The sequence below is a fragment of the Eschscholzia californica genome, unplaced genomic scaffold (genome assembly GCF_041429995.1).
Source record: "Eschscholzia californica isolate CP2 unplaced genomic scaffold, dmEscCali1.0.p SCAF_4, whole genome shotgun sequence".
Classification (NCBI taxonomy): Eukaryota; Viridiplantae; Streptophyta; class Magnoliopsida; order Ranunculales; family Papaveraceae; genus Eschscholzia; species Eschscholzia californica.
In genome coordinates, this window is record NW_028238461.1 from 47,706,624 (window position 1) to 47,719,077 (window position 12,454).

At 35.1% G+C, this 12,454-nt stretch overlaps 2 protein-coding genes and 1 pseudogene across 3 annotated transcripts; 1 reads left to right on the forward strand and 2 right to left on the reverse strand.

The window, feature by feature from the left end:
- Nucleotides 1–4,962: 4,962 nt before the first annotated feature.
- LOC147545432 (uncharacterized) lies at nucleotides 4,963–5,904 on the reverse strand. Its single transcript, XM_086637705.1, has 2 exons — nucleotides 5,505–5,904; nucleotides 4,963–5,322 (listed from the first exon to the last, which is right to left on the reverse strand). The coding sequence occupies exons 1-2, from the start codon at nucleotides 5,823–5,825 to the stop codon at nucleotides 5,152–5,154; spliced, it is 492 nt and encodes a 163-aa protein (XP_086493831.1). The 5' UTR covers nucleotides 5,826–5,904; the 3' UTR covers nucleotides 4,963–5,151.
- A 1,817-nt stretch (nucleotides 5,905–7,721) lies between these two features.
- LOC147545433 (uncharacterized) lies at nucleotides 7,722–8,563 on the reverse strand. The gene is made up of 2 exons (XM_086637706.1): nucleotides 8,055–8,563; nucleotides 7,722–7,892 (listed from the first exon to the last, which is right to left on the reverse strand). The coding sequence occupies exons 1-2, from the start codon at nucleotides 8,373–8,375 to the stop codon at nucleotides 7,722–7,724; spliced, it is 492 nt and encodes a 163-aa protein (XP_086493832.1). The 5' UTR covers nucleotides 8,376–8,563.
- Nucleotides 8,564–9,808: 1,245 nt separating this feature from the next.
- LOC147545434 (L-type lectin-domain containing receptor kinase IV.1 pseudogene) lies at nucleotides 9,809–12,131 on the forward strand (annotated as a pseudogene). Its single transcript, XR_015223868.1, has one exon. The product of XR_015223868.1 is annotated as an L-type lectin-domain containing receptor kinase IV.1 pseudogene (transcript).
- Nucleotides 12,132–12,454: the final 323 nt, after the last annotated feature.

Below are 12,454 nucleotides of genomic sequence, written 5' to 3' on the forward strand. Positions count from 1 at the left end.
AGAAGATGATGAGGTGGCAAAATGGATGAAATGGAAGAGAGAGGTGATGAAATGGAGGAAAGGGGGATGGATGAGGTGGAGTTTATGTATGTAATTTTTTTGGACTAATTCCATTTTGACCCCCAAGGGAGTTTCGGAAAAAATTGAAATTTTCTTGGCCCGTGGAGGCTAAATCGAACTACCAGTGGAGGCTAAATCGAACTACCAGTGGAGGCTAAATCGAACTACCAGTGGAGGCTAAATCGAACTACCAGTCTGCTAGATACTTACGGGGGTCAAAACGGTAAGTTGGTCACAAATTAAAGGTCAAAATGGAATTAACCCAAAAAATAAAGTAAAGAAATGAAGAAGGCGTCCAATTTTTACTACTTAGGACAAAAAGATAATCTCATTTGGGAATAAGACACCAATCTGGAGACTGAGTAAATCTGGAGACAAGTAGACAATAGAGTGGAATGGAAGTATAAAGAAGCAAAAAGGGCGAGGAATTTAGACAACCTTATAAGAACGTAGTCATAGTCCTATGCTACAAAAGAAAATATGTTGAACAATTGTTACAACAAATAGAAGAAAAAATAGACAACTGTTATCATATTACTAGAATATATTGTAGCTTGTTAGAAATAGAGCCGATTTTAGGTCGTTTTTATCTTCAAACACAGAAAATAGATTCGTTGTTATGTTCGTTTCTTGGATGTTTAGAGCTAAGAATTGCTCAGATTCAGGATGAGTGATATACTCTCGGTTGAAGTTTGTAAGTTAAAATAGAGAGTAAAATATAAGATGTGAAAGTTAGATTAACATTCGGTTTGCAAATTCGGAAAAACGTCATTTATAACAAAAATACTAGTCCCTTTCGAACCCTGACTTTATCTTATGCCCTGACTTGAAGTCTTGAAGTATATATACAGACCTAATAGACATAGTGACTAGGTTCTCTGGGCCAGTTTCTTTTTCTTTCCCTAAGAACTCTTTCCAGACCATTAGACATGAAATTCTTTTTCTACAAGGACTCTAAAAATCATTACAACATCAAATAGCTTGGAATACATCATCTGAAATTCTGAATACAAATCTTTGAAGGAGCTCTCACTGAATTCTAGACGACATCAATGATGTAGAACGCAGCGGAATTTAAGAATAAAATAAACTAATACGAAGAACGATAAAATAACGATAAAATAACTCTAAATAACTGTAAACTCGATTAAACTTGATTGGGTTTTCTCTTCAACATCGGAATAATGGACAAACTAGATATCCTTTTATAGGATTCTGGACTTTCCTAGATAGACTTGAATTAGACTTTCCTAAATAAATAAAATACTGCAACTTCCTAAATAACTAGACTCAAATCTGGACCTTTCCAATTATTGGAAATACTAAAATAACATAATTTCCTAAACCTAAATTCTCTAATAATCATACTAAAATTGGGACTTCCTAAAACTACTCTCCATGGCCGGATGGCCCATGGCCCGGTTTAGTCATGGAAAAAGCCTCCACGCCGGGTGCCCCTGCATCAGCATCCCCTTCTCCCAAGAGGTTCGTCCCGAACCGTTTGATGAAGAAAATAACGTAATGCACCAGCAAACGGTGAACTCTGTTATGGCGATCCGTAATTCCCACTTTGTTCGACATTTGCCGGAATTTCGAAGAAGAATAAGGACCAAAACACCAACTTCATACCGAATCCAACGTTGCAAAGATCCTCGGAAAATCGATCTTAGAGAATATAGGTCCAATAATTTTCTACATCTCCCGTCATCCTGTAGGTCTGTGAAAAATATCATAAGCACCACATTCCCCTCTATGGGAAAATTAACCTTGAGTGTCGTCTTCCAAACCATCACGACGAAATCCCCAACCTTCTTTGCTTTAATCTCTGTGCTAGGTGGTGAAACAGAATATTTTCGGGTAAAGCAAGCATAACAGAATTTAGACGAATCTTCTGTTAGCAAACTCCTCCATCTATCAAAAGCAAGTGAATCGGAACCGATAAACTGCCTAATATCCTCAACACTTAACTTAATTGAAATCAACTCTTCCATTAACACTTTAAGCTTATGATCCTTCTTCTTCAGTTCTGTAGAGAGTGAAGATAATTCCTTCTTTTGTTGATTTTGTTCTTTAAGTGTCTTTTCTATATTCTTCTCTAATTCCTGAACTTTTGGCTTCAAGATAGTTTCATCTTTCTCTCTCTTCAGATTCTCAATTGATTTCAAGGAATCAATCAACTTTCCATCAACTAAATCTTTCTCCTCAATCAAAGATTGAATATTCATTTCCCTAACTTTTCCTTCCGCAATAAGTATTTCTTTCTCTTTCTCTAATTGATTTAGTTTCTCCTGAATTTCTAATCTAATTTTATCAAGTTCAATGAAATTTGATTTCAAAGTTTTAGATTCAATTACCTGAATATCGAGATTCTTCTGGATCAAATTCATCTCACGAACAACAATTGCAGAAGAACTTCGTTCACGACCTAACTCTCCATTGACGATATCAAGCTGCTTCTGCAATTTCTTGATCTCAACATCTCGATCAATCTTTTCTTTCTCTAGATTACAAAACTTCATCTCCATGTCTGATTTCTGTTCGAGAATTCGATTATTAATCTTCCAGATCCGCTTGATTTCATTCTGAGATTCTTCATTACTCTTCTCCAAATCATTCACTAAATTTCTCAATCTATCTTCTTATTTTTGCCTCTTCTCACGATCGTTATTCACTTCAATTTTGTCATCACTGAACTCCTTATTCACCTCAATAACCTCTTTGATTTTCTCATTTAATTGATCGTTCAGTTCTTTAGCTTCTTCATTCATCTGTTCCTCTAACGCAGCTTCATTCACTAGGGTTAAGTTCTGTTCCTCTTTGATTTTCTCATTTAATTGATTCTCAGCTATAAATCGTTCGATTTCAATTTCAAGATCACTTTTAGATTTCATAAGAGTACTAACCTGATCACGTCGCTCCTTTGTTTCTTTCAAAAGGATATTATTAAGAGTTTTCAAGCTCGTAATCTTCTCCAATGGATTATTATTCTCCATTGTTATTTTAGGTTTTCCTTCGTTCGTAGTTTGTGATGAAGTAATTGCGTAAATACCTATAGCTTCAACTTCTTCGTACGCTTCTTTTTCTTCTTGTTCTTCTTCTTCGTCGACTTGAACATCGTTGTGAGCGTCTTCTTCAACTTCTTTGTGTTCTTCTCTTTCTTCTTCCTTATTGAAAGTTAAAATAGACGATGAATATGGTTGACATATTATTGTTTTGATGTCGTTCACCACATGTTGATCCTTAACTAAATCGGGTATTAGCGATGGAACTGTTTCGAAAAAAGACGGTTGTGGTTGTTGTGGTGGTGAATAGGAAAGAGAAGATGATTGTGTTGGTGGTGGAGGTGAATACGGTTGTATAAGAGGTGGTGAATACGGTGCCGGTGTAAAATAAGAGTACGAAGGTTGCGGTGGTGGTGGTGATTGTGGTGAATAATAAGTGTATGAAGGTAGAGGTGGTGAAAACGGTTGTGAATAATAAGAGTAGGGAGGTGGGGTAGAAGAAGAATATGGATGTGAAGCTGTATAAGACAATGGTGGGGGTGGTGACGGTGATGATGAATACGGTTGTGGAGGGGTTTCTCGTTCGATTTCTCCCGGATTCCAATGATAATTGTACGAGTCGTTATTCGCATATAAACATGAAGAACATGAGCATTGATTCGTTATCTCTTGATGAGTATAATTTGATTGAATATAATCATCTTGACGAATATAATACGATTGATACTGATGTAACTGGTCTGGAAAAAAAATTCCAGAATCATTAGCCAAAAACTTTGGTGGCTCTGAATACCACATGATGTAGAACGCAGCGGAATTTAAGAATAAAATAAACTAATACGAAGAACGATAAAATAACGATAAAATAACTCTAAATAACTGTAAACTCGATTAAACTTGATTGGGTTTTCTCTTCAACATCGGAATAATGGACAAACTAGATATCCTTTTATAGGATTCTGGACTTTCCTAGATAGACTTGAATTAGACTTTCCTAAATAAATAAAATACTGCAACTTCCTAAATAACTAGACTCAAATCTGGACCTTTCCAATTATTGGAAATACTAAAATAACATAATTTCCTAAACCTAAATTCTCTAATAATCATACTAAAATTGGGACTTCCTAAAACTACTCTCCATGGCCGGATGGCCCATGGCCCGGTTTAGTCATGGAAAAAGCCTCCACGCCGGGTGCCCCTGCATCAATCAACTTTCAAAATATCACCAGGATTACTAATCTTTCTTTATCATCAATTGGAATTAGTCAAAGCATAATAGAGAACTGTTCTTATTTGGAGGAACTAAGTTTGGTACAGTATGGCATTTCACGAAGAAGAATTGTTTCGTCAAGTATTCCTCTTAAGAAATTAGAGTATAAGAGCTCTATGTCTGGTAATGACTCAATGAATCAAGATTATCGGTGTTCTTTCCATTTTGCAGCTTCAAATTTATCGAAATTGATATCACATAGTGATGACGTGCCAGAAAGAAGATAGAAAACAAGAAAAAAAAATGGAGAATGTGGGCATCTTGTGCATAAATCAAGCTTGATAAGAATGTTATTCATATCTTAATAAAATTTCCTAATACGCGATGGAACTTGTTTGTTTTCTAAGAGCAACTCCAACTCCAGTCTGTTTTAGGTCGAAAAAACCACTTTTTCACCCAAAATTTTCAACCTCAGCTCAACCTCAAAAATTCACCTCCAATCCCAACCTCTCTTTAGGCATAAATTTTGTGCTTATGAGAAACGCGTGTGTGGACTTTTTGTGAGTGTGCGAAAAACACGTGTGATTTCGTGTATGTACGAAACACGTGTTTGAACTATTTTAGAAATTTAGCCATAGGCACAAAATTAAGCAAGAAGATGAACCAAGTTCTTATTTATAAAGGCAATTTAAGGTTCAATTTCCCTCATTAAAATTCAATTAACCTTACATATTAAAGTTTTGAATGCTACAACAAACTCCAAACTCAAGGAATCATGATTCATGCATTACCCTCAATAAAGAAATTAGCATAAAAATGGTAGATTTAGAAGAGTTAAACAAGATCAAATAAAAGAAATTATGGATCATCAAGTAATCAAGCTCTTTTCTTCCTACCAATTTGAGGTCTTGTGGTATTAGTAACTGATGAATGTGGAATAAGTCCATTCACAATTGCAATTAGAGCAAAACCCATGAAAGGTGCATAAATACTCACAAGCTTAGTTGAACCCTTTGGAGATTTGATTATTTCTAATAGAATTGCTACCTGAAATAACAATATCATCAAACAATAACCCATATAAGTTTGATGGTCAAAGATCTAAAAACAAATTACTAGGACCTAATTTGAAGGTAGAAGAGGAGAGTCATGAAGAACAATTGAATTTCAGATTTCTAAATCAAATAAAAGTTGGGGGTTTAAGATTAGAGGGAAGTATAATAACATACCATGCCAGTAGCAGTAGAGACGCCATAGATCAAGCAAGAAGTTTTGACCCAAGATTTGCTTTTGAGAATGCCGTAGAGATTGGCGATGCATAAAGGCCATTGGACGAGGAATTCAACCCAAACGAGTCCAACGAAGAAATGGGGTTTCTCAAGTACTAAATAATCGTTGTTTTCATGGGCGTAATCAGATTTGAGATCAATGAGGAATTTGGGGTAGAGGGTAAGTGGAAAAGTGGTTTGTCCGTCAAAGAGTGGAGCTACAATAGTGATGAATAAGAAGTAGATGAATAGTAAGCCATTGATGAACTTCTGTAGGAACATTTTCACTTTCTCTCTCTACTTTCGATGATGTTGGGGAAGAGAGTGTTGCTTTACGATTGATCGAAGGGAGAAATGGAGATCAAGATCTTCTTTTCGAGTCAAACTTTACATTACTACAAGTGGGATGACAACACAAGTGATTCCTTGTTGGCCCCCTATTTTTCATTTATTCATCAATGACCCCTCATATTTAACACTTTATTTTTTCTATTTCCATTATAACTCTTCTTCTAAAATTAATTCTCATACGTTCATTCTATCTTCCTCGTCGTTTTAGAAGTGGGAGATCTGCTGCTAATGAACCACTAGCAACAACAAATAGTTGATGTTGGTTCTTGATAGAGTCAGTGATGTGTTGTTGCTAGAGAGAGGAGGTTAGAGAGAAGAAAGATGGAGGAGTAAAAAAATCATTTAGGTCACTGGAAGTATTTGTTGGAGAAGATAGTAAGAATAGATGAGAATTACGTTTAGAGGGAGGGTAGTTTGAATTACGATCTCAAGAAAAAATGGGTCATTTTCAAATAAATGAAAAATAGAGAGTCAAAAAAAAAATTGGTAACAAATTAAGGGGTAAGAAAAGAAATAACCCTAGTAAGAGTTCAAGGAACGCAATGGGGTGCTCCATTTCTGAGTTTGACTATCCAAATCGATCCAAATTTGGCTCCAATTCCAACATATATCATTTTATGAAGACAATAAACGAGGACAACTTGGAAGGGAGGGTATCATTTTACGAATGAATTTGCTCAAGTGTTTCTTAACTATTATTATCTCTGTTATTTGCTTATTGACTATATAGAACTTTATTTTCATAATAACATTGGTTGGATTAGAATGATTTAATCGTTTAATTGCAACCTTTAAATATCTTTACCAGAGGTGCTTTAAAAGGAAAGGATAATTCTTTTGCTACATGATTTTGTACTCCTTGGTTTCTTTAGTTTGGTTTAACAAGATGAGATTACTTCTAAGATATAGGGAAAAGTCACACGTCATGGGAACAAGGAAAAGTACGATATGATCATCAATTAATTGCAAGATGAACTATACGAAGAGATTCCACGTCAAAACTTAGAGCATCTCCAATGCAACACTCAATCTTAGAAATTTCGAGTGTCTTGTATGTTTTAAGAGTTGTTTCTCAATCGAACACTCTCCCGTATGCAAAACTCAACTTATAAGTTATTGTTCTCTTTAAAGAGGTAGACTTTCACATATATTGTCGCTGGGAATAAGGCGTTTTCTCTTCAGACCTATCACTTTTTTGCTCTTCTTCATGATTGATTAGCTACTAACCTAGGTTGACTCTAAAGCTTTTAAAAGTTCTTACATATTCAGTGTCCTCTCCTTTTTATTAGAAAATTCAAGTTCATTGTTCTTTCAGCTTTTGCAGCTTCAAATTTATCGAAGTCGAATTCACTTATTCACATGGTTATGACATGCAAGAAGGAAGTTAGAAAACAAAATCGAAACATGGATTGTGGGTGTTTCGTGCCTGAATCAAGCTTGGTGAAGAATGTTATTCATATCTTCATAGAGTTGTCCTATTACACAATGGAAGTTGTTCTATTGATAAAGCTTATTCCATTAAATTCTTTAGTATTAACCCTTAAAAGAGTAAGAAAATGAAATCATTTCAGTATTTCGCATTTATACAGCAATTTAGAAGTTCAATTTCCCTCATTGAAAATGAAACAACTCAAAACTTTTCATACATATTGAAATTTTGAATGCAACAAAAAACTCCAAACTCAAGGAATCATGATTCATGGATTTCTAAATCGAGACATCAATTAACTAACTACCTCAATGAAGAAATTAGCATACAAAATGGCAATTTCACAAAAAGTAAAGCAAGATCAAATAGAAATTATGGTAGGTCAACTCATCAAGTAATCAAGCTCTTTTCTTCCTATCCATTTGGGGTCTTGTGGTATTACTAACTGATGAATGTGGAATAAGTCCATTCATAATTGCAATTAGAGCAAAACCCATGAAAGGTGCATAAATACTAACAAGCTTAGTTGAACCTTTTGGAGATTTGATTATTTCTGATAGAATTGCGACCTGAATTAACAATATCATCAAACAATAGTCCATATAAGTTTGATGGTCAAAGATCTAAAAAAAGGATTAGTGGGTCTTTTGGGTAGGACCTGAATTGAAGGTATAAGCAGGGAAACATGAAGAAAAATTGAACTAAAATTAGGTAGAAGTTTAATAACATACCATGCCAGTAGCAGTAGAGACGCCATAGATCAAACAGGTAGTTTTGACCCAAGATTTGTTATTGAGAATACCGTGGAGATTGGCGATGCATAAAGGCCATTGGACGAGGAATTGTACCCAAACGAGTCCAACGAAGAAATGGGGTTTCTCAAGTACTAAATAATCGTTGTTTCCATGGGCGTAATCAGATTTGAGATCAAGGAGCAATTTGGAGAAGAAGGTAAGTGGTAAAATGGTTTGTCCGTCAAAGAGTGGAGCTACAATGGTGATGAATAAGAAGTAGATGAATAGTAAGCCATTGATGAATTTCTGTAGGAACATTTTGACTTTGAGTGCTTATGGAGATGATGTTAGGGAAGAGGGCGTTGCTTTATGATTAAAGAGAGAAATGTAGATCAAGATCCTCTTTCGAGTCAAACTTCACAGGTGGTATGACAACGTAAGAGATTATAACCACCTCTTGGTTAATACTTTGCGATAGAATATGTAACCTGTCGGCACATTCGGTCAAACACATTTTTGGTAGTGGGTGTAAATTGAAGTGCAGTATATATAAGACCAAATAATGTGTCTTTTTCACGAAGAAAACTAGTGGTTTACGCCAATAAGCAAACCATTCATGTTGTTCTTCGTGGTGAAAGATTTGGTCTTTTGTCTAATCTTTTCTTGTGCAGAATGTCAGAACTAATTTTATTCTTTGAGGACCTCCTAGATCATAAAAAGAAGATGGAGAGGCAGACATATATGGTGTGGTTGAAGGTAGTAGCAGTGATGATGAAGTGAAGAAGTTGAAGATGGGGTAAAAGATAAACATGTTACATTTTTTGGGTCTTAAACTAGGTTAGCCTCTGATCCAATAAAATCAATTTAGTCAAATTAGATTGACCTAAGTCTTTGTTTCCTGCAATTTTTTTTTTGTTGAAAGGTTCCTGTCATTTTCTTAATACCCCAAATCACCCACCTTTACCAAAGAAAACTTAAATTTTCAAAAATAAATAAATAAAAAGAATGTACATCTTCTCTCTCTCTCTTTCTTCTAGTTTTGAGAAATGAATAAGAGAAGAAATAAAAAAAATCTTTCTCCTATTATGGTTGAAACACTATGCATTTGTTTCAATATCATTATATACTTGTAATTTCTATTGATCTTTTTTCTTAAAATTTACCATTGTGATGTATAATTGTCATGTTTGTACATTTCATTTTGAATTTTTCTTATTAAAACCCTGCTTGTTGTTAAATAATGGGCCCTTAAATAATTAAGGAAATTTTCATGCAAGTGTCTCATTTAAAATTTTGCACCAGCCGAAATTCTGGGCCACAAACATTTATACATCCTATCGCAACAAAGTCAGATTATATATTATATGTGGTAAATGAAACGACCTTGTCACTTGAATACTTGTATGCATATGTAATATTTATATATATCCGAGTGACAAGGTCTATACACTTATATATAGTATGTAATCTGACCTAGCTGCTGCTTAATCTAGAGCCTCGATCTCTCGTGAACTTAGTAGCACTCATTAATTCAGATTTACTTCTCACAAAGTCAATGTTCTGTCCCTCCTGAATTTGTCAATGAAAAGGTTTTTTAAGTAGTTACCTTAAACTATAGGAAAATAATGTATTGTCAACAACATAGACATTAGAAATACAAAGATACTGGTTTTTCAGACTACTTGTCTAAGGTATCAGAGAGGAAGTTCATCTGCCGGTCGATCAATCTATGTCCTAGGAAGAATTTAATCATGTTCATCAAGCTTATATTGGTGTTCTTCTTCGTCTTTCAAATATTCTCGAGTACTATTTCAGCTCCTGGAGATGATTCCGGTTTCATCTATAATGGATTCAAAGATACAACTAATTTGATTCTTAATGGAACAGCCAGTTTCATGCCGAATGGTCTTTTGATGTTAGCAGATGCTAGCCATTATAAGTATGGTCATGCTTTCTATCTTCATCCTTTTCAATTCAAGAAAAATTCATCATCAAATAATTCAAGTACTACTATCTCTTTCTCTACTCATTTTGTCTTTGGAATAAGGCCTTCAAATGTTACACTCTTTAGTCAAGGGCTAGCCTTTTTTATTGCACCTCAGAGAGATTTACCCAGTGCTATGGCATTCCAATATCTAGGTTTATTTAATACTACAAGCAACGGAAGCCCCTCCAACCACGTCGTTGCAGTAGAGATAGATACCATGTATGACCAAGAATATGATTCTATACTGGGTCCTCATGTCGGTATTGATATCAATAGTCTAAATTCTGTCGTGTCTCAAAGGCCTATGTACTTCGATGGTACCGGGTTTAAGAACCTAACTCTAAACAAGAAACCGGTTCAAGTATGGGTAGATTATGATGGGGCTCAGAAGCAGCTAAATGTAACTTTAGCTCCAATTGATGTATTGGTGAAACCGGCCGTTGCTCTATTAACTTGGTCTCAAGATCTTTCTCCTATTATGGTTGACTCCATGTATTTGGGATTTTCCGCTTCTACACGAACATTACCAACGGTTCATTATATATTAGGATGGAGTTTTAAGATTAATGGAGAAGCTCAACCACTCAATCTCTCAAGTCTTCCTGAGCTTCCTGAAACTAATCCACCAATACCGCCACCCCCACCTTCATCCCCAAACAAAAGGGATTTGGTCCTGAAAATTGGGCTGCCAATAATTGTCTCATTTGTTATAGTTTTCATCATCTTTATCATAAAAAGGAAGAGAAAGTTTGAAGAGCTTAAGGAGGATTGGGAACTAGTATATGGGACTCATAGATTTTCATATAAACATCTATACAAGGCTACAAAGGGATTTGCCGAGAAAAACGTTATTGGGCAAGGGGCCTTTGGAAAGGTCTACCATGGTATACTACCAGGCGCCACTTCGAAAACTGAAGTTGCCATCAAGAAAGTCTCCCATGATTCTACACAAGGAATGCAACAATTTATATCTGAAATAGTTAGTGTTGGAAAACTTCGACATCGAAACGTAGTTAAACTCTTAGGTTATTGTAGACGAAAAGGAGAGTTACTTTTGGTCTACGATTTCATGCCTAATGGAAGTCTAGACAAATTCATATTTCAGCCATTAACATCATTGATACTTAGTTGGAGTCAAAGATTTAAAATTATCAAAGATGTTGGATCAGGACTACTTCATCTCCATGAAGGATGTGAACAAGTTGTTATACACAGAGATATCAAAGCTGGTAATGTTTTATTAGATGGTGAAATGAATGGAAGTTTAGGTGATTTTGGACTTGCAATATTATTTAATCATGGAACGGACGACGCTGCTACATCTAGAATTGTCGGTACACCGGGTTATCTTGCACCAGAAATGACTAGAGTTGGTTCAGCTTCGACGAAAACAGATGTGTTCGCATTTGGTGCTTTCTTGCTTGAAGTTGCCTGTGGAAGAAGACCCATTGAGCTAATCACAATGGATGAATCAGAAGAAGCTCAAGTTCTAACTTATTTAGTTGATTGGGTTTTAACTTGTTGGAGAAATGGTACAATATTACAGACAAGTGATTCAAATTTGGGAAGTGATGAATATGTAGTAGAAGAGATGGAGTTGGTTTTAAAGCTAGGGTTACTCTGTTCACATACTGATCCTTTAGCTAGACCAACCATGAGACAAGTGATGCAGTATTTGAATGGAGATGTTGCTTTGCTCTCATCAGATTTGTGGATTCTTGATACTAGTGAAACTATCAATCAAGCATTCACAAGGAGCCAACATATGGGAGATTTATACCCTTGTTTAGTAGATGACACAGAGACAAGATATCAATCACCAGACAATGATTCAGTCTAATCTTGTCAGATGTGTACATTATGTAATTAAATGTAATTAAAAAATGATACTTTGCCCGACACATATCCCGACGGAAGAGGGAAAAAGTATATACTTTGAGTAAGTAAGATTCTGCTAAATTATATGTCTGATAGAGTATCATTGTTGTTTGTAATTAAGGGTCCCAAGAGTGTTTCAAAGTCGAACCCTTTTTAAGCATGTACATGTTTTACTTTTCTTGTAATATATTTGATTTGAAAGATTGGATGAGTTTTCATCTTAAGAGAAATTATTCAAATGATTGATTAGCTACTAATCTAGGTTGACTCTAAAGCTTTTAAATGTTTTTACATATTCAGTGTCCTCTCCTTTTTATTAGAAAATTCGAGTTCATTGTTCTTTCTGCTTTGCAGCTTCAAATTGATCCAAGTCGACTTCACATAGTTATGACATGCAAGAAGGAAGTTAGAAAACAAGAACGAAACATGGATTGTGGGTTGTTTCGTGCATGAATAAAGCTTGGTGAAGAATGTTATTCATATCTTCATAAGTTTTCCTAATACACAATGGAAGTTGTTCTATTGATAGAGC

Coding starts and splice junctions, on each gene's coding strand:
- LOC147545433 (XM_086637706.1), bottom strand. CDS start 8,375: ATGTTCCTACAGAAATTCATCAATGGCTTACTATTCATCTACTTCTTA. Junction 7,893..8,054: donor TCTCTACTGCTACTGGCATG/GTATGTTATTAA, acceptor TTGTTAATTCAG/GTCGCAATTCTATCAGAAAT.
- LOC147545432 (XM_086637705.1), bottom strand. CDS start 5,825: ATGTTCCTACAGAAGTTCATCAATGGCTTACTATTCATCTACTTCTTA. Junction 5,323..5,504: donor TCTCTACTGCTACTGGCATG/GTATGTTATTAT, acceptor TTGTTATTTCAG/GTAGCAATTCTATTAGAAAT.